Below are 19,753 nucleotides of genomic sequence, written 5' to 3'. Positions count from 1 at the left end.
AGACTCTAGCACCGTGATTTCCAAATTAAATGCAAAATGTACTTTCATCTGAAAAGAGGACTTTGGACCACTGAGCAACAGTCAATTTCTTTCTCTCCTTTGCCCAGATAAGACACTTCTGAGATTGTCTCTGGCTCAGGAGTAGCTTGATATTAGGAATGCGAAAGTTGTATCCCCTTTCTTGAAGATGCCTGTTCGTGATGGGTCTTGATACACTAACACCAGCCTCAGTCCACTCCTTGTGAAGCTCTCCCATGTTCTTGAATCAACTTTTCTTGACAATCCTCTTAAGACTGTGGCCATCCCTGTTGCTTGTGCACCTTTTCCAGCCACCCTTTTCAGCAATGACCTTTTGTGGCTTACCCTCCTTGTGGAGGGCATCAGTGATCATCTTCTGGACAACAGTCAAGTCAGCAGTCTTCCCCATGATTGTGGTTGTGTGTACTGAACTAGACCGTCTATACACTGTGTTCATACTGTTTTACTCAAACTCGAAATGAAATATTCTAATATTTTGAGATGGTTTTTTTTTATGTTTTTGTACTGTATGCCATACTGATTAAAATTAAAATAGAAAAATGCTTGAAACATTTTAGTTTGTGTAATGAGTCTATAATATATAACATTTTCACTTTCTTAAATAACTGATGGGAAATATTGAACTTTTTCACAATATTCTAATTTTTTGAGATGCACTAGTGTGTGTGTGTGTGTGTGTGTGTGTGTGTGTGTGATTTTTTATATATATATATAATCATCTCATCTCATTAGCTCTAGCTGCTTTATCCTGTTCTACAGGGTTGCAGGCAAGCTGGAGCCTATCCCAGCTGACTACGGGCAAAAGGTGGAGTACACCCTGGACAAGTCACCAGGTCATCAAAGGGCCGACACATAGACACAGACAACCATTCACACTCACTTTAGTCACCAGTTTGGTGACTAAATTGACTGTCTTTGGACTGTGGGGTTCATGTAGCCAATGTAGTCTTTGGACTGTGGGGGAAACCAGAGCACCCGGAGGAAACCCACGTGGACACGGGGAGAACATGCACACTCCACACAGAAAGGCCTTCACCGGCCATGGGGCTCGAATCCGGACCTTCTTGCTATGAGGCGACAGCGCTAACCACTATACCACCGTGCCACCCTATAACTTCAAGGTAAATGCTGGCTACTTTGAAGAATATATATATATATATATATATATATATATATATATATATATATATATATATATATATATATATATATATATATATATTTTTTTTTTTAGATTCTTCAACGTAGCCAGCGTTTACCTTGATGACGCTTTACTCATTATTGCCATTATCTTAACCAGCTTCAAGAGGTAGTTGCCTGGAATGCTTTTCAATTAACAGGTCTCGTCAAAAGTTAATTAGTGCAATTTAATGCCTTCTTAATATGTTTGAGATCAAACAGTAAGCAGTAAATAATAAAAAATACAGTAAATAGGCCTGTTCCACAACTGTAGTAATCCATATTATGTAAAGAACTCAGTGAAGTAAAATCCATTGTTACTCCTCCCTCCATCATCTGTAACTGCTTATCCTGTGCAGGGTTGTGGGCAAGCAGGATCCTATCCCAGCTGACTATGGGTGAGAGGTGGGGTACACCCTGGACAAGTCGCCAGGTCATCACAGGACTGACATATAGACACAGACAACCATTCACATTCACATTCACACCTACGGTCAATTTAGAGTCACCAGTTAACCTAACCTGCATGTCTTTGGACTGTGGGGGAAACTGGAGCACCCGGAGGAAACTCACGCAGACACGCGGAGAACATGCAAACTCCACACAGAAAGGCCCCCCTTGGCCACTGGGCTCAAACCCAGAATCTTCTTGCTGTGAGGCAACAGTGCTAACCACTACACCACCATGCCTCGTCCATTGTTACTTTAAGGCATAAAGTGTCTTTTAATTCATAAAAATAAAGAAAAACCAGTGAAGTATAAGGTGTATTCAAACTTTTGTCTGGTACTTAAGGTTGATTTGGATTCACAAATTGCACTCTGTTTTTATTTAAGTTTTACACCATATCACAACCTTTTTGGATTTGGTGTTGTCCATTGGCATGTAAAACTAGGGAAGTGTGTCACACTGTGTAGTCATGGCATGACTGTCACTGATTGGCTACATGAACCTAGAGCACTAGACTCCTCCCAGTAAGCCCACAGCCTTGCTGTACTGTAGGTACACACAGTCCCTTTAAGAAACTACAGGTCCCATCGGCCAGCTTCCGCGTTGACCTGCGTCACGCTGGGGCGGGATCACCAACGTCACATCCTCCATGAAGGCATAAGTAACTGAGCAACACTTCCGCTCTTTCTCTTTGGTTCTAGGACTTGGATCCATAGGCATAAAGATACACTATCTCTTCGGCTCTGTGAACCACGCAGTAACAGACAAAGGAGACATCTGCTCTCAGAGCATCCACGATTTAGCGTGTTTTCTTTGTTTACCACTGGCCACGGTAAAAATCCAGAATCGCGTGATCTAACTCTGAGTTGCAACCGTTTTTTTATTTGTATTATAGTAACGTTACAAACTGCCGCCCAAAGCAGTTAATTTACAGTTAGAAGCGACCAGATTCCTTCTAACTAAAGCGCTGTGCACATTGTTTGATCAGAGACTTCTTCTCCACGAACTACGAAGCGTTCGGACCAAGAAATCCTCTTCTTTCACGGAAAGCCCCACGTGCTCCGGTGGACTCAGAAGTTTTGGAACGTCTCTGTAATCTTGCATATCAGCAAAATACTGCAGTAAGATTGACATTTTGGGCAAACTAGTCTGAGGAATTAGCTTTATGAAGCAGTGTGAATTTAAACTCAGGAACAGTTTAATTGTTTACACTGTAGACACGCAGCGTGTTGAATTGATTATTGTTCTATTTGTGTTGATCTCTCAATTGTTAATAGATAGGTTGCATGCTCCCTCTCTATTCCTTTCTAACACTTTAATTTCATTATTACACATATTTTGACCTCATCAAGATTTCAGTGGCTTTAGTAGTGTTATAAGCTAGTGGAGTTAGCTACCATGGCTAATTCTTTTGTCTCGTTAACAAGCAAGGCTAACCCTCTGTTTAGGCCACACACACACACACACACACACACACACACCTTTTGTTCTTAACCCCATAAGGTAGAATTCTTTGGCCTTAGCTAGCAACACAAGGCTAATCTTTGTCTCCACACGTGGCCACACACACACACACAAACACATCTTAGCTAGCAACCAAAGCTAACTCTTTTGTTCTACTTAGAAACATGTGGTCACCTCCCCCACACACAAACACACCTTAGATAACATTCCTTTGTCTTAGCTAGCAACACAAGGCTAATCTTTTGTCCCCACATGTGACCACACACACACACACACACACACACACATACACACACGCTCATCAAGTATATGACCATATTTGTATATAATGTATTCAGCTGATATTATTCATTTTTGTCTTTGTTATAATAAATTCAATTAATTGTTAAACTGTGTCTGTGTTGCTTCTATATTCTTTGAAGTTACCCAATCTCAAAGAATTCCAAGGTGCATATGAGTTGTGTAATATGGTAAGTGATCATAATAATTTGGAATATACCATAATTTAGCTGTTTGGTAATTTATTATTAGGCACCAAAATTAATGGTATTATTAATGAGACTGATAAAATTGATGGTATGATTTAATGAGATTGATCACTTAATTACAAATTGCACCTACAATACCATTCAGTGTTTTTTTGTATGACAGCTAATGGTTAATTACAGATAAGATGATGTGTATGCCCAAAATATGAAACCATACATTGATTTTGCTTTTACCTTTGCCAGAAAGGGGGGCTTAGCCCTGATACAAGCCACTCCTGCATACAGCACTTTTTTTTGGCTGAGTCTGCCTATTTAGCACATCTTGATTTGGCAATTTCATTCCACTTTTGTTTGCGAAAATGCTCCTGTGCACAGTCTTCTTCAAGTCATTCAACAGGTTTTCAATAGATTTTAGATTTGGGCTCTGATTGGGCCATATTTAAAAAAGTTGGTCTTCTGAAGCCATTCCACTGTTGACTTGGATTTGTACTTTGACTCGTTATTGGGCTGGAATTTGATTTTTTCCTTCATCTTCTGCTATCTAACAGAGGCCTGCAGGTTTTGTGACAAAATAGACTGTTATTTGAAGTTATGCATATTTCCCTCTAGAGTTCCAGTCCCAGCTGAAGAGATGCAGTCCCATAGCATGATGCTGCCACCACCATGCTTCAGCATGGGTATGTTATTTGGGGGATAAGCTGTCTTGTTTTTGTCCCAAACAGATATTTTCAAATTAAGTACAAAGGGTTCTACCTTGATCTCACACCATAACATTTTGCCACATGGTCTGGAGCAATTTAGGCAGGCTTGGATTTTTTTTAAATTACTTTTGCTTTCTTTTTTTGAGAAAGGGCTTCCATCTAACCATCTTATCCCACAGCCCAGATATGTGAAGAATATGAAAGATTGTTGTCATATGCAATAAGTGTTTAAAACATTGTCCAATTCTCATTTTTTTTTCTCCTAAAGTATTTCTATTGTTTTTCACTTTAATTTTGTTGGCTACTATATCACGTTAAGGATGGAAAAATGATTCTATTTATTTATTAAAAAAAGACAACCCTTGCAACTCTGACATCTAGGATAGACTGATGCCCATAAAATTGTCTGATGTTTGAGAACTTAAAATCAGTATAATGGCTAAACCAGTATCCTTGTAATGTTTTTATTTATTTATTTATTTATTTATTTATTTTTGCTAGGTGTATTTTAAAGTCTGACTGTGTAGTATAAAAGAATCAGGTCATGTGATTACTGTAGCACAGTATAAAATGATCGACACATATAATGATGTATATGTTGAGTGAATGGACATGAATACATACATGAGTGGATTCATGGTTATCGAGGTGAAAGGGCGCTAAAGTCGTAATGAAGTCCAATTGAGCCCAATTTGGCTAAACTATTTTAGACATAATCGATGATAGACATAGGTGTTTTTTGGACAACATACATATATACATACAGTGGTGATGCCCCCATGATTACAGTGAATTCATTTTCCTGGATGGAAAACAAATACTTTTGACAAGTCAGCATATGTATTACATCCCAGTGCAAATAGTTTTTTTCTCTTAGGGATGCTTAGATATTCATAGACACAAAGCAAAAGAAAGAAAACTTAATACATTTTACTGAATCCAACACAAAAGAAAGCTAAACAACACTAAATAACCAAAAGAAAAAAAATCCTGAATAAATTACCTGTAATATAATGATAAAAAACTTTTGATAACTGAATGATTATCACACAGTAAATGAGTTCCCCTCCAAAACTGGGCATTACCTTAAAATAGAGCCAAAAGTTGCCATGAAGTTTTAATTGAGTTGTTTAGGGACGAGTGATTTAATAGTGTAAAGGAGTTCTGTTTGGACATCACATTCTTTCTGAAAATCTTTATATCAAAGTAATTAATTTAACTTTTAATCAAGGTTAATCAAAATTGCTGTGCTCTTGTATTTGAAATAACTGCAGATTTAAATATAAATGATATCATGGATATAATTTTTGCTTCATTTTGTTGTTTAAAAATACAACATTGTGCCACTTATTAGGCAGTTAACCATAATTAAACAATTAAAATTTAATAAGAAGTCAACAATAATGATGCTCTGAAAATAAGGCAATGAAGACCAATGGAGAGGCTGAAAACAGTGTATTACAGGCTGTTACAAAACCTGCACTATTGTATACAACTGCACATACAGAATGACCATACCGCTATAATTTGAATTTGAAGTACTAACATTTATAAAATGCTTGTGAAATTTCATGGAATATCGTATTGTAGGCACAGGCTTTGTGCAAACAGGAAAAATATGGACAAACAGCACTTTTACTATAATTAGCCAGATCTCGTTTACAGATCTGCAGCGTTTTCTATGTCAATGTTCAATTGTTTCATTTATCTTATCTTACAAACACAAATGGAACTGCAAGTATATGCAAGTGTATGTATGCATTATTTCTCCAAAAATTCTGTTACTAGCAAGAATCAAATTGACAATTAAAAGCTAGCTTTGGTGAACTAGTTCACTAGATGAACTAGAATTCCAATATATTCATATACTATAACAAACATGGATTTTCTCGATAGATTTGAAGTGTGATTTTAACTGGAATGAGGAAAATGTATCTTATTAAAAATTTAACAGCCAATCAAGGACTAGCATGTAGCACTAGCACGGTATAATATGAATTCAGTTTTGTAATGTGTAAAATTAGCCTACCTTTATAACATTAAAAAATCAACAAGTTAATAATAATAATAATAATAATAATAATAATAAAGCAGCCTTGTGCAAGCTGTATCCCAGCACTAACTTACAGGTGACTGCAACAGTGGAAAAAGTAAAATGGAAAATTGAATAACACCACAGTGAGAACTTAAGCCTGCCCTTGAAGCACGCACTGGGAAGGAAAGATGCCTTTTCTGCATTTCAAAAGCATGAAGACATAATCTGTACCAAAGAAATAAACTTTCAATGTGACACAGAATGTCATACATTCATAAATCTATTATGTTCTTAAGGTATGCTGGGATTTGATGACAACAGTGTAGCTATGAACCCCATTGAAGTGATAGTCAATAATTTAAATGATCTTTACAACAGATTGTATTTCTATTTTAAATGCATTCACATCTGTTGCATTTTTTCAAAATAAAGCAAAGAAAATTATTCAATTAAAATGTGTTGACAAGAATACAAATACAGTATAAAGGAACAAAAGATCAAATTCCATAAATGTAATAAATAAAACCTTAAACAAAAGAATCTGGTAAATAAAAGTAAACCATTGATTTAATGATTTGAACATTTTTCTTTTGTTCATTCATTTGCTCCTTCCTTCTCTCCCTTTTTATTGTCAGCCTGAGTTTAAGTAATACACTTTTAGTAAAACTTGGCTATTTACTAAAATAGCCAAAGAACACCTTCATTCTAAATGCTTTTAACATGTCAAATTAAATAATAATGACCTGCAGATGGGTGACAAATGAAAGGAAATGATTAGTAATGGAAGTTCTCGTCCCCGATGACCCTGAGCTCACTGAATTGTTTGATGAGCATGAAAAAGATTTTAGATTGACAGCACTCTCTAACATCATTGACTAAACACCACTTAAAGGGGGTATATTATGAAAAATTCATTTTTTCAGTACTTGTGCACATATAGTTGGGTATCTGGAGTGCCGACCAACCTACAAACTCTGAAATAAAGCAACACAGTCAGTTTCTTTTGGGCTGCCTATTTCAGAAAGCATGTGATTCAGCAAGCTGTTCAGATTTGGATCCCCTTTTTATGTCACAAGAATTACGCCACCCCCTTATTTGAGCATCTTTTGTAAGAATGGTGTTTGTTTCTCCAGTACACTTCACTGTAGATTTGTTGAATGGCACATTGAAGCTGTTCTGGTAGCTGATGGTGCCCCAACACCTAACATAGTGTTGGATTTTCTTTTAATTTGTCACCCAGCTGTATATTATATTACATCTTTGTGTGATTATGGCAAATAATTTTGCTTTGGAGGCAAAAGGGCATAGCCACTGAGCTACCATCTATATGCTCATCTTATGCTGCTTTTACACAGGCAGCGGGAACAAGTTGCACCCACTTTCCTTTGTTTTCACATGCTCACTCTCTATCGGTGAAGTTAGACAGATGAAGACAAAAGTGCACATGCACAAATCAGTGATCAGAAGCAAAATGGCAGATATGCTTACTTGTTATTGTTTTTAAATATTTTGTAATTTCTTCTTGTCTTTTAGCTTGTTTTTAACTTGCTTTATTGTCCTCTTGCTGCTCATTTCTCAGTGTAAATGCTTGGTAATTCAGCGGTAAATCAGCTCATTGCGGCCTGATTTCTCTAAATCCAGCTGGGTATCTGCATCTCCCCACAACTGGATTTTGGTAAGAACCTCCTCTTTAGTCTAGTTATCACTGCGATTGGCTTCGGAATCGCTTGACTCCATTGTCTAAAGGCGAAGTTTAATAAGATAAATAAGAACTGACCTTGCTAATCTCTCTCTTTATAAATCTCATATTAACCATCTCATTTTTAAGCCCCATTTTATAAGTACACTATTACAAATATGTAACTGAATTTGCTTCAGAGCAGTCTTGTCTGGATGATAAGTGACCTGGATGAACGCTACTGTGCATGTGTAAGCCCTCCTACTTGCCACTGATTGTGTTTAGACGGTAAGTGGGAACAAGTTGCATCTGGAACAAGCTGCGCCACCTCAAAAAGGGGAGCAAGTTGTGCCCACCGGTGTCAAATTGTTCCAGAAGAAATTGTGTTTAGGGGGGCAGTTGTGCCGGGGCAACTTGTTCTGGGAATAACTTGTTTCAGTGCAAGCGCCTGTGTAAAACCAGCTTTAAAAAGTTAGTTTAGCATAAGAGTTAACCATGATTAACAACAATGAAACAAAACTTAAACAAGCCCTGGATTCATGCAAAATGCACCTCTTCTTTTTCAGTTTTAATGCCACAGATAATTTCTAACCATAAACTTGGAAATACAAATGACATCATCGGGGGGGGGGGCATACAATGCAATAAATAAATAAATATAGACATTCTGGTGTTATCACTACTCAAGACCCTGCTACAGCACTTTTACAGAAACAATTTCATTTCCCAAATGTCTGGGGAAAAAAAAAGTATAATTATAGTAGAACACATTGAAAATCTAGTAATTGAAGGGTTCCTTACAACTCCCCCCCCCAATGAATGAATAAATAAATAAATAAATAAATAAAACTAGTCCATCAATAATTTTCTAGTTACTGTATCATTGATAGTACTGTAGCTTTTAGTATAATGTAGTAAATGCACAAGTAGCATAATAATAATTATGTGACAATCTGTTTTTGATCAGTGAGAGAACTTAAATTATTAAGCAAGGTTCCTCTGATAGATTCAGTTTCATGTCATCAGAGAAACTTCAGAAATTTCTTCAACCAAGCATAATGCATACAATCATGCAGATACAAGTCAAGGGTTTCAGTTAATTTTAAGGTCAAAATCACATCAGAACAGGGCAAAAAAATAAAATAAAATAAAATTTAAAAAATAAAAATAAAAAATTAAAAGTGGTCTCACTGACTTTAGCCATGGCATGGTTACCAGATTTGTGTTTGAGTATTTCAAAAACTGCTGATCTCCTGGAATTTTCACACACAACATTTGAGAGTTTATCATAGATAGATAGATAGATAGATAGATAGATAGATAGATAGATAGATAGATAGATAGATAGATAGATAGAATTCAGTGAGTATCAGGAAAAGCCCAGTTGACAAGAGAGGAGAAGTTTTTACAATCATGGTGAGCAGAAACTCAAGAACGCACAGCACATTAAACACCTTGAGGCATACGGCTATAACAGCAGAAGACAGGATCAGATTTCACTCATGTCAACCAATAATAAGAACCTGAGCTACATTAGGTGACAGAATTGGACAGCTGAAGATTGAACAAACAGCACAGTCTGTAGTTTTTCTTGTTCTTATAGAATGTTTCAATAATCAGTATTGAAAAAATTCCAATAAACAGTAAAGAAATAAATAAAACCAAATAATCAAATAAAAATTGAGTTACAATTAATTACATAAATAAAAGTTACAGTCACATTAAACGACAAAAACCTGTGCATTATGGGCCAGCATTTCTAAACAAATCGTTCAAATCTTTAAGTGAGATTCATGACACCTGACACATCATGACAGTACATACAGTACATTTATGTTTTAATTAAACAAATTATATAATATATTGCTTTGTCTGTATACACTTTAGACTGTTTGAATAACTGTAAAATAAGGATTGTTAAGACTGCAGCAATTGATATTCAGCAATCAAAACTAAAAGTCTGTTTAGACTGAATAAAGTATATTTTGAGATGTACACACTTTTTGAGTACATACATTTTGATTGTGTTAATATTAATCATTTATTATAAATAATTTTAAATCTTAATTATTTTGTGTTCCACAGAGCAAAATTCAGAGAGATAAGAAGACAACAGAAATCATTGAAATAGACTTTTTACAGCTTAAATAATGAATAGTGGAAATCCCAATTATATTTCTAGTTGTTAGTGGCACCACAGGAAGATTTCATTTGGCTCATAAACAATGCAACCTTTTACTCAACAATCAACAGTCACATTAGTCGAAGGCCTCTTTCTTTTCCTATTTATATTTTTTAAGTCTAACTGTCAAACTTTAGAGCTGGCAAGTTTGTAAAATCAGTTTGCACAAAAATACATATTTTTTATTACATTTATCTTCTGCTCCCTGAATACAAGGTTTAGTATTTCAGAGCTGAAGTATGAAGGCTATTGTTCCATTTTTAGTTTCAGTTGGTCTATATATACACACATAGCATCTCTATTAGTTAATGCTTAATATAATTAATGCTCAGTTCAGCATTAAATGTTCTTCTACTACTATGTTACTTCTCAGTGGCGCAGATTTTTTTGCAGGCTGCATACATTTCAGCAATGTATATACCACAAGAATTAAAGGTAGACTGCCTTTCAGATTTTTCAAGTTTAGGTCATAAAAAAGAATTTTCCCTGCCACCCAATTATTTTTGTTTAGTGGACCGAAAGCTACAGAATTCAAACCACAGACTTCCAATTTTATTCTTTTTTTTAATAGAACAATTAATGAATTTAGGGCCATGTGGCCCTAAATTCTCTGCTATTTTTTCCTGCTTCACCATGACCCAATTGAAGATACTATGTCATGCATCATGTGGTGGGCTTTCCCCATTTGCACAAGACATTGTAGGATACAAATTTGAAACCGGAGAGAAAAATGGAGGATGTGAGTGTGTGAATGAAATATGGAAGACTGACTACAGTAATGGAAAGCGAGAAGAAAAGATGTTATGTTGTGAAGGAAAGGAAATGCAGGACCAAACTAATAAGTATTGGTGGTCAGCGAGCACCTCGGTGTGATCAGCTGTTTATTTAGCAACAGAATGATGGAACTGTCAGTGCATGGTCAAAGGTAAACCTGTAGATGGCAGTAATGCAACACTGTGGATGCCAGCGGCCGTAAAACCCAAAAGAAGAAGAAGAAGGTAAACCTGTGCATGCACATACGGACTTCCTCTGTCTGCTTGACTGCACGAAGGAAGCAATTTCATGCATGTTATTTGCTTTAATCCCCTCAAATTAAATAACTTCCCAGCCACAGAATGGCCTGATATTTTGTGAGATGTTACAGAAATAAACATATATCACAATCACCACATTTCAGAGGGAACTAAATTTCACTGATTTTATGAAATCGAAAGGCCGTCTAGCTTTAATTCAGATCAGGAAAAAAAAAAGACAAATTCCAGCCAGTTAACATTATTGTAAATCTTTCTCCTATCTTCTATATGATGGTGTCAGCAATGCACACACCAATGTTTCAAACTCACACATTGCCAGAGGTATGAAGAGTCATTGAATGGTTTGATTACTATAAAACTGTAAGTCATATGCTTAGCCTTCATAGTCAACCCAACATGCTGGAAAGACTTTGGAGTGGCATGTTAGACAGTGCTCTGCTCCAGCAGCATCCAAACAACTCACTGAGGGAAAATTGTAAAATGTTGATCATCGCTCCAGTACAGTTCCAGAGACCTTTGACTCTGGAACACCACTGAAATACCTTATTAAGGCTTGACAATTGAAAAATGTCCATCTCTCTCTTTTTAAATCTCATATTAACCATCTCATTTTTAAGCCCCATTTTATAAGTACACTATTACAAATATGTAAGTGCAAAAACAAACATAAGAGACCATATATAAACAGTGTAATGCATTTTTAGCTAAACATTAGCTCAGTTTAATGAATGCAAAAAACCCTCAAATGACAACTAACATTTTTTTGTTATAGCTAATTATTCTTTTCTTCCATAGGAAAAAAAAAATCCACAACGGCAGCTCAAAGTTCCAAAGTTATGATTAATTTATTTGATAATTTCAAAAAAAAAAATATTCGGTGCTGAAGTGGTGCAAACTGAATCAATAATGGCAGTGAGCTAAAAAAAAAACAGCAGGAACAACCACAAGGACAAATAACATCTACAGAAATAAATGATGTATCAATCAAGTGTTTGTATGCATCGTATTTGTAGCCTGAATTGCAAGTATGGACTTTTGTTATCATGATGATGATTTTTGTTGTTGTTGCATAATGTATGGAGTTTGTGTCCACATCGCTTCTGTACTTTATAATAGTTTTAATGTATGTGTCTGAGGAAGCTAGTGTTGTATTTACGTTAAAAAAAAAAAAGTTTCTGAGTTTAGGTTTAATAATATGCTGTGTATTGATAATGCATCTTCTCTGACTGTAGGGGCACAAATTAATGTATGAATTATATTCAGAGGCAAACCTTGTTGCTGCAGCCTCTGAACAGCACTGAACAGTTTTGCCTTCAGGTGTGATTGACTTATTAATGCATATTAATAAACACCATGGGAAATGTGGATTACATATTGATAGGTTATATAACAGCAATAGCAAGGCTTATAATCTGCTTCAGCAGGGTTTTTAAGTGAGCCAGTTGCTCACAAAAGCAAATATATTTGGGCTTTTTGGTACAGAATGCTTCCAGTTGATTTATTCAAAACATATATGCTTTAAAGTGATAGGCCTTAATTACATTGCTTTGCTACATCCCAGGTCCATAGACTTAAGCCAGATGCACACTACACAATTTTACAAATCTGTGAATTGCTATCCTGTTCACATTACCTGACTTGAATCACTTGTGATTAGATTTTTTGTGCATGTAGGGGTGTGCACACTACATGGTGACTGACACAACGAGGTTCATATACTACTCAATCAATCAATCAAAAAAAAAAAAAAAGGCTGATTCCCAAATCCTGTATTCTCACAAAAATAAACACAAGAGCTGTCTCTCTAAACTAAAACTCATAACTTGGAATTTTTGACTTCTGACTTTCAGGGGGGCACAAAAAGAAAAGAAAAGAAAAAAAAACACCCCCTTAACTCACAATTCCTGCTTGGAATTTCTGGAAGGTCTCCTCAACAGCTCCCAGGTTGAGTACCACAAGTCAACATTACTGCTCACAGCATCAATAATAAACAAAGTAGCTGCTGAATAGTTCATCTCAAGCAATTAGAATATCGTGAAAAAGTTCTTTTCTTGTGAGTTTATTCAAAAAGGTAAACTTTCATATATTCTATATTCATTACACATAAAGTGAAATATTTAAAGCCTTTTTCTTTTGCTTTAATTTTGATGATTATGGCTTATAGCTTGTGAAAATCAGAAATCCAGTATCTCAAATTATTAGAATATTTCTGAAGATCAATCAAAAAGAATTTACAATACAGAAATGTCCAACTTATGAAAAGTATGTTCATTTATACACTCAACACTTGGTTGGGGCTCCTTTACCATGAACTACTGCATCAGTGAGGTGTGGCATAGAGATGATCAGCCTGTGGCACTGCTGAAGTATTACTGAAGCCCAGGTTGCTTTGATAGCGGCCTTCACCTCGTCTGTATTTTTTGGTTGGGTGTTTTTCATCTTCCTCTTGACAATACCCCATAGATTCTTTATGGGGTTCAGGTCAGGCGAGTTGGCTGGCCAATCAAGCACAGTAATATCATGGTCAGTAAACCATTTGGTAGTAGTTTTGGCGCTGTGTACAGGTGCTAAGTCCTACTGGAAAAAGAAATCGGCATCTCCATAAAGTTTCTCAGCTGATGGAAGCATGAAGTGTGCTAAAATCTCCTGGTAGATGCTGCGCTAACTTTGGACTTGATAAAACACAGTGAACCAACACCAGCAGACATCATGGCACCCCAAATCATCACAGACTGCAGGAACTTCACACTGGGCTTCAAACACCTTGGATTCTATGCCTCTCCACTCTTCCTCCAGACTCTAGGAACTTGAATTCCAAATGAATTACAAAATTTACTTTCATCTGAAAAGAGGACTTTGGACCACTGAGCAACAGTCCAGTTCTTTCTCTCCTTAGCTCAGGTAAGATGCTTCTGATGTTGTCTCTGGTTCAGGAGTAGCTTGATATTAGGAACGTGAAGGTTGTACCCCCTTTCCTGAAGACGTCTGTGCGTGGTGGCTCATGATGCACTGACACCAGCATCAGTCCACTCCTTGTGAAGCTCTCCAAAGTTCTTCAATTGACTTTTCTTGACAATCCTCTCAAGACTGCAGTCATCCCTGTTGCTTGTGCACCTTTTCCAGTCAGCCTTTTCAGCAATGACCTTCTGAGGCTTACCCTCCTTGTGGAGGGTGTCGATCATTTTCTGGACAACAGTCAAGCTAACAATCTTCCCCATGATTGTGGTTGTGTGTACTGAACTAGACCAAGAGATACACAGTATTTATACTGGTTTACTCAAACTCGAAATGAAGTACTCTAATATTTCGAGATTTTTTTTATGCTGAAATGATCTCATCTCATTATCTCTAGCCGCTTTATCCTTCTACAGGGTCGCAGGCAAGCTGGAGCCTATCCCAGCTGACTACGGGCGAAAGGCGGGGTACACCCTGGACAAGTCGCCAGGTCATCACAGGGCTGACACATAGACACAGACAACCATTCACACTCACACCTACGGTCAATTTAGAGTCACCAGTTAACCTAACCTGCATGTTTTTGGACTGTGGGGGAAACCGGAGCACCCGGAGGAAACCCACGCAGACACGGGGAGAACATGCAAACTCCACACAGAAAGGCCCTCGCCGGCCCCGGGGCTCGAACCCAGGACCTTCTTGCTGTGAGGCGACAGCGCTAACCACTACACCACCGTGCCGCCGCTGAAATGATCTGTAATGATCAAAAGTAAAATAGAAAAAAATGCTTGAAACATTATAGTTTATGTGTAATGAGTGTAGAATATATTAAATTTTCACTTTATTAAATAACTGATAGACAATATTTGTTTTTCCATGATATTCTAGGGCGGCGCGGTGGTGTAGTGGTTAGGGCTGTCGCCTCACAGCAAGAAGATCCTGGGTTTGAGTCCCGTGGCCGGCGAGGGCCTTTCTGTTTGCGGAGTTTGCATGTTCTCCCCGTGTCCGCGTGGGTTTCCTCCGGGTGCTCCGGTTTCCCCCACAGTCCAAAGACATGCAGGTTAGGTTAACTGGTGACTCTAAATTGACCGTAGGTGTGAATGTGAGTGTGAATGGGTGTCTGTGTCAGCCCTGTGATGACCTGGCGACTTGTCCAGGGTGTACCCCGCCTTTCACCTGTAGTCAGCTGGGATAGGCTCCAGCTTGCCTGCGACCCTGTAGAACAGGATAAAGCAGCTAGAGATAATGAGATGAGATGATATTCTAATTGTTTGAGATGCACTAGTACTTTTCAGTGAGTATCCTGCATATACTAGTACTTGCTTTCAACCAATCAACACAGAGACCTACTGTACAACTATAACATAACATTGACTACAGTATATAGATCGCTGTGTAGTCACTGAACTATACATCACTCATTGCAGTTTCTAGCTAGATCTTTAGAGGTTTTTCTCACTTTGTTGCTTGAATGCACCAAGTTCAAAAATAGCAAATTCTGAGTTGCTACTTCCCATTTAAGTTGAAAGTAGCATTTGTGAAATTGGCTGTGGTGATTGTTACTGCAATATTTTGTATGGAATCCAGGAAAAGGAAAGTAAGGGAACATGTTGACTGTTTATTCATCTCATCTCATTATCTCTAGCCGCTTTATCCTGTTCTACAGGGTCGCAAGCAAGCTGGAGCCTATCCCAGCTGACTATGGGCGAAAGGCGGGGTACACCCTGGACAAGTCGCCAGGTCATCATAGGGCTGACACATAGACACAGACAACCATTCACACTCACATTCACACCTACGGTAAATTTAGAGTCACCAGTTAACCTAACCTGCATGTCTTTGGACTGTGGGGGAAACCGGAGCACCCAGAGGAAACCCACGCGGAGAACATGCAAACTCCACACAGAAAGGCCCTCGTCAGCCACGGGGCTCGAACCCGGACCTTCTTGCTGTGAGGCGACAGTGCTAACCACTACACCATCGTGCCGCCCTACTGTTTATTCTGTGCCAAAAAAAAAAAAAAAGGCAGGGGGAGCCTTTTTACACTGGGCAACACCAGGACTCATGTCATGTTTGTTTTAATTTTTGCTGTTCCTCACCACCATTTGGGTATGACATGCCAAATAATGTCACATAGAATGAATATTGTGCTTGCATGTTGCCCACACCCTCTCACACAAATATGACACTGGCTTCAGGGATATGCTACACGTCAGCAGATGAATTTGATTTCCTCTTGGATGCTTATTGGCTTTTTCTCAGCAGTGTTCACACTACATGATTCATTACCAAGAATATCAGACATGCTTAAAAATATTGTTAAAAAATTGTATCACTGGACTCCTCAGTCCTGACAACACAAGTGGCTGCAGCGGGAGCATGCAGAAAGATGTCTCTGAGACAGGGAAATCAGGGCAAAATTGTGTAGTGTGCACTCTGCTTAATTCAAAGCCTAAATGTTGTTGCACTTAATAGCAAGAAGGGGGAGGGGGGGATAACAACAAACAGACAATAAAAAGCATTGAATGTTAGACTGTAAAACATGCATGCTTGTAAGACAGACACTTTACTGTACCCCAAGAGATCATGTGCTAGCAAACCAAGTGTCCTCAGTCAACAAAGCTGCTTTTGGTGAAACACAGCTTTTGAAAGCCTTCTTCTCCATAACTACTTTGGCATGACCATGAATTTCCTTTTACAAAATAATATACCTTTTGAAGTCTTTACTTTAGACACACCACATAAAACAAAACAGCCAAAAAATATAGAAATATATTTTATGTTAAGGAATGTTTATCATATTTATTATATATCTTAGTTTACTATTTATTTTATTCTATAAATAGGATTCTCTTTTTGAATTATATAAATATTACATAGAGGATTCACAGTATAATTCCAGTAGATGTATATGGGGTTGTGCACATAAGCCTTGTATGCACAACATAAGGTATATCTGTGCATTTTATACCCAATGATATATATATCTTGGGAAGTTCAAAATGACTTTCATAGGCATCTCTACATTTCATTTTATACAGTACAAAATATATTCTGACATCTGTAATAATTTATATTCTTCATTCCAATTACATATAGGTTTATACGGTGTTGTATGGTCTGGCAAAAAAGAAAAAAGAAAAATTGGTCCCACTTAATTTGGATGAACCCACACATGAGTGGCAAATACACGGATTGTAAACTGAACTAACTGGGTTAGAATTTAGGATATGTTCAGTAAATGTGCAACCATCAGTAAAATCCTATCCACTGTGTAACATACTTTAAGCTTAACACTAACTCTAATGCTTTCATATTTTTCTTATCTTCATTTATCTTCAGGTTTACAGGAAAAAGGCTTAGTGTGAGGGAAGCATTTATGTTGATCTGTAAAATGTCATGTGCTAAGTAACTCCAAACCATACATCGTTTATGATTTATGACCTAAGATCATCCACAGTAACGTCATCGCCACAGTGGCAAAGTGCTGTAGTGTACGAAAAATCCTGATGGCACTCTGATGGACATCATTTATGTTGATGCTTGACTTTACCAAACAGTATTAATTAAAACAAAACCTTTCCAAGTCAATGCTTTTGAGAACAGTTAAAATGTATTGTCTTGATTAAACATTCACACGCTAAATGAGCCATTTTTAGTAAACTCATATTTGATCAGATCACATCATCAGAATGTCATTGTAGAAGGGCAGCATGTGTATACTTTAGTCAATTGAGAAGCTTAGTGGTTAATGACGGAGCATTACGAAGACAGTTGGATGAAGATGACATTCCTTGCATTGCTTGCCACATTCTTGGGTCAAATCTGTGGAGACATACAGTATACATGTATGAAGAAAAAAATGCAGCAAAATGGATTACTCTGTGATGGTTTAGCTAACCTAACATACACCAGTGTGGCATCTTCTCCTGATCTCAATGTAAAAAAAAAAAAAAGCCTAGTTATTAATCATCTCTGCATAGAGCAAAGGGACAAGGACTGCACCCTGGTGCTTAATGTGTGCAGACTTAAACAGTACCTTGCCCCTGTTTGCAGGGTTGGTTATGAGGGGACTTAATTCCCAAGTTTCATTGGATTGCATGTTTAGCATGATCAGAATGATAGTGACAGGTATGACATTGGCCCACTAGTGTACTTCCTGCACCAGAGTTCCAGACTGGAGCTTCTATGTCCTTCTGGTCGACTACGACTTTTCTTCCTCCTGCTGGTGTCCATCTTGGTCTCCCCTAGTGGTCTTTGACCTGATAGATTGGTGGGACTTACCGGGCTTGTAGGGCTTGTTGGGCTGTTAGAGGCTGTTGGGCCTTCAGGTGTTCCCTCAGTGATCTCAATCCTTGGAGGGTTCATCACCTCAAAAATGTTAAATGGTGCCGGTTCTGGTTGGCACATGACTGAGACATCTACAGTGTTTTGTCGAACTGGACCATTATTGCCAGTCTGGATCCCAACTGACACTCGTTCACTTGATTGGGTAGAGCTTCCAGTCGCTGCCTCCCTGCACAAGGTCCACATGTTATAGCACTGCGTGAAGTTAAAAAAGTTGCTGTTAAAGGTCTTGAGCTCGTTGCACACATCCCGGCGCAGTTCGGCCAGCTCAAACCGCATGGCCGCAATCTCTTCCTTCCATTGCATGTTGAAGGCTGCCACCATGTTTGCTGATTCTTTAAAAGCCTGAATGGCCTGAGGAACATGTGGTTCAGGGATGGAGGGTGTTGGAGCAGGAACACGGTAAATGGGTGGAGAAGAAGTGGGTGCCACAGAGATGGCTGTTACAGTAGAACTTGTGCTGTGATGACTCCGAGCAGCATTCTCTCTCTCAAAACGCTCAAGCTCCTGGTAAGCCGAAGAGCTTGCGCCGTCATCATCTTCGATCATATCCTCATTTAACAAAGAAGTGCCTTCCATCGCATCATAGCCCTCTGGAAGACAAATTTGAATATGGAGATAGAAGAACATTCAGAGGATTTAATAGCTGTGGAGTTGGGCAAGAAAGTGCCAAAATCAGATTACTCCTGAACATTATGAGTAATCCCTGTTTTTTTTTTCCCCTAATATACAGTCTCTTCTGAAAGTATTCTTTTGTTTTGGCTATACACTGAAGGCATGTGGGTTTGAGATGAACAGATGAATATGAGATGTTAGATCAGAATTTCATCTTTCATTTCCTGATATTTACAGCTAGATGTGTTAAACAAATTACAGCATAGCACCTTTGGTGGCAGGCCACCCAATATTTAGGTGAGCAAAAGTATAAATACAGATAGTCTTAAAGTAAATTAAAATACATAACACTTAATAATTGGCTACATATCCCTTACTTACAATAACTGGACCTAAATGGTGACCCACTGACATAACCAAGTTGTTGTACCCTTATTTTATGTTGCTTTTCCAGGCTTCTACCTCAGTTTCTTTTAGTTGTTTGTTTTGGAGGGTTTTTCCCTTAGTCAGAGGTGAAATGCATTCTCAATTGGTTTAAGGCCAGATGTTTGACTTGGCCAGTCTAAAACCTTCCACTTTTTGTTGTGTT

General features: G+C 37.8%; 1 protein-coding gene across 2 annotated transcripts in view; it reads right to left on the bottom strand.

Moving 5' to 3' along the window:
* The window catches only part of dlgap2b (discs, large (Drosophila) homolog-associated protein 2b), a 194,083-nt gene that overhangs the window by 90,881 nt on the left and 83,449 nt on the right, over window positions 1-19,753 (bottom strand). The window contains exon 5 of one of the 2 annotated variants that reach the window (XM_060917901.1): window positions 18,316-19,142. The exons of the other annotated variant lie outside the window; for it this stretch is intronic. Coding sequence (XP_060773884.1) covers window positions 18,316-19,142 — 827 coding nt within the window. Of the gene's footprint in view, window positions 1-18,315; window positions 19,143-19,753 lie in introns of those variants that run through there. 2 annotated transcript variants of the gene reach the window in all.

Source organism: Neoarius graeffei, chromosome 3, assembly GCF_027579695.1.
Source record: "Neoarius graeffei isolate fNeoGra1 chromosome 3, fNeoGra1.pri, whole genome shotgun sequence".
Taxonomy (NCBI): Eukaryota; Metazoa; Chordata; class Actinopteri; order Siluriformes; family Ariidae; genus Neoarius; species Neoarius graeffei.
Note: the sequence above shows the minus strand (reverse complement) of the source record. Positions and strands in the feature narration are given on the sequence as shown.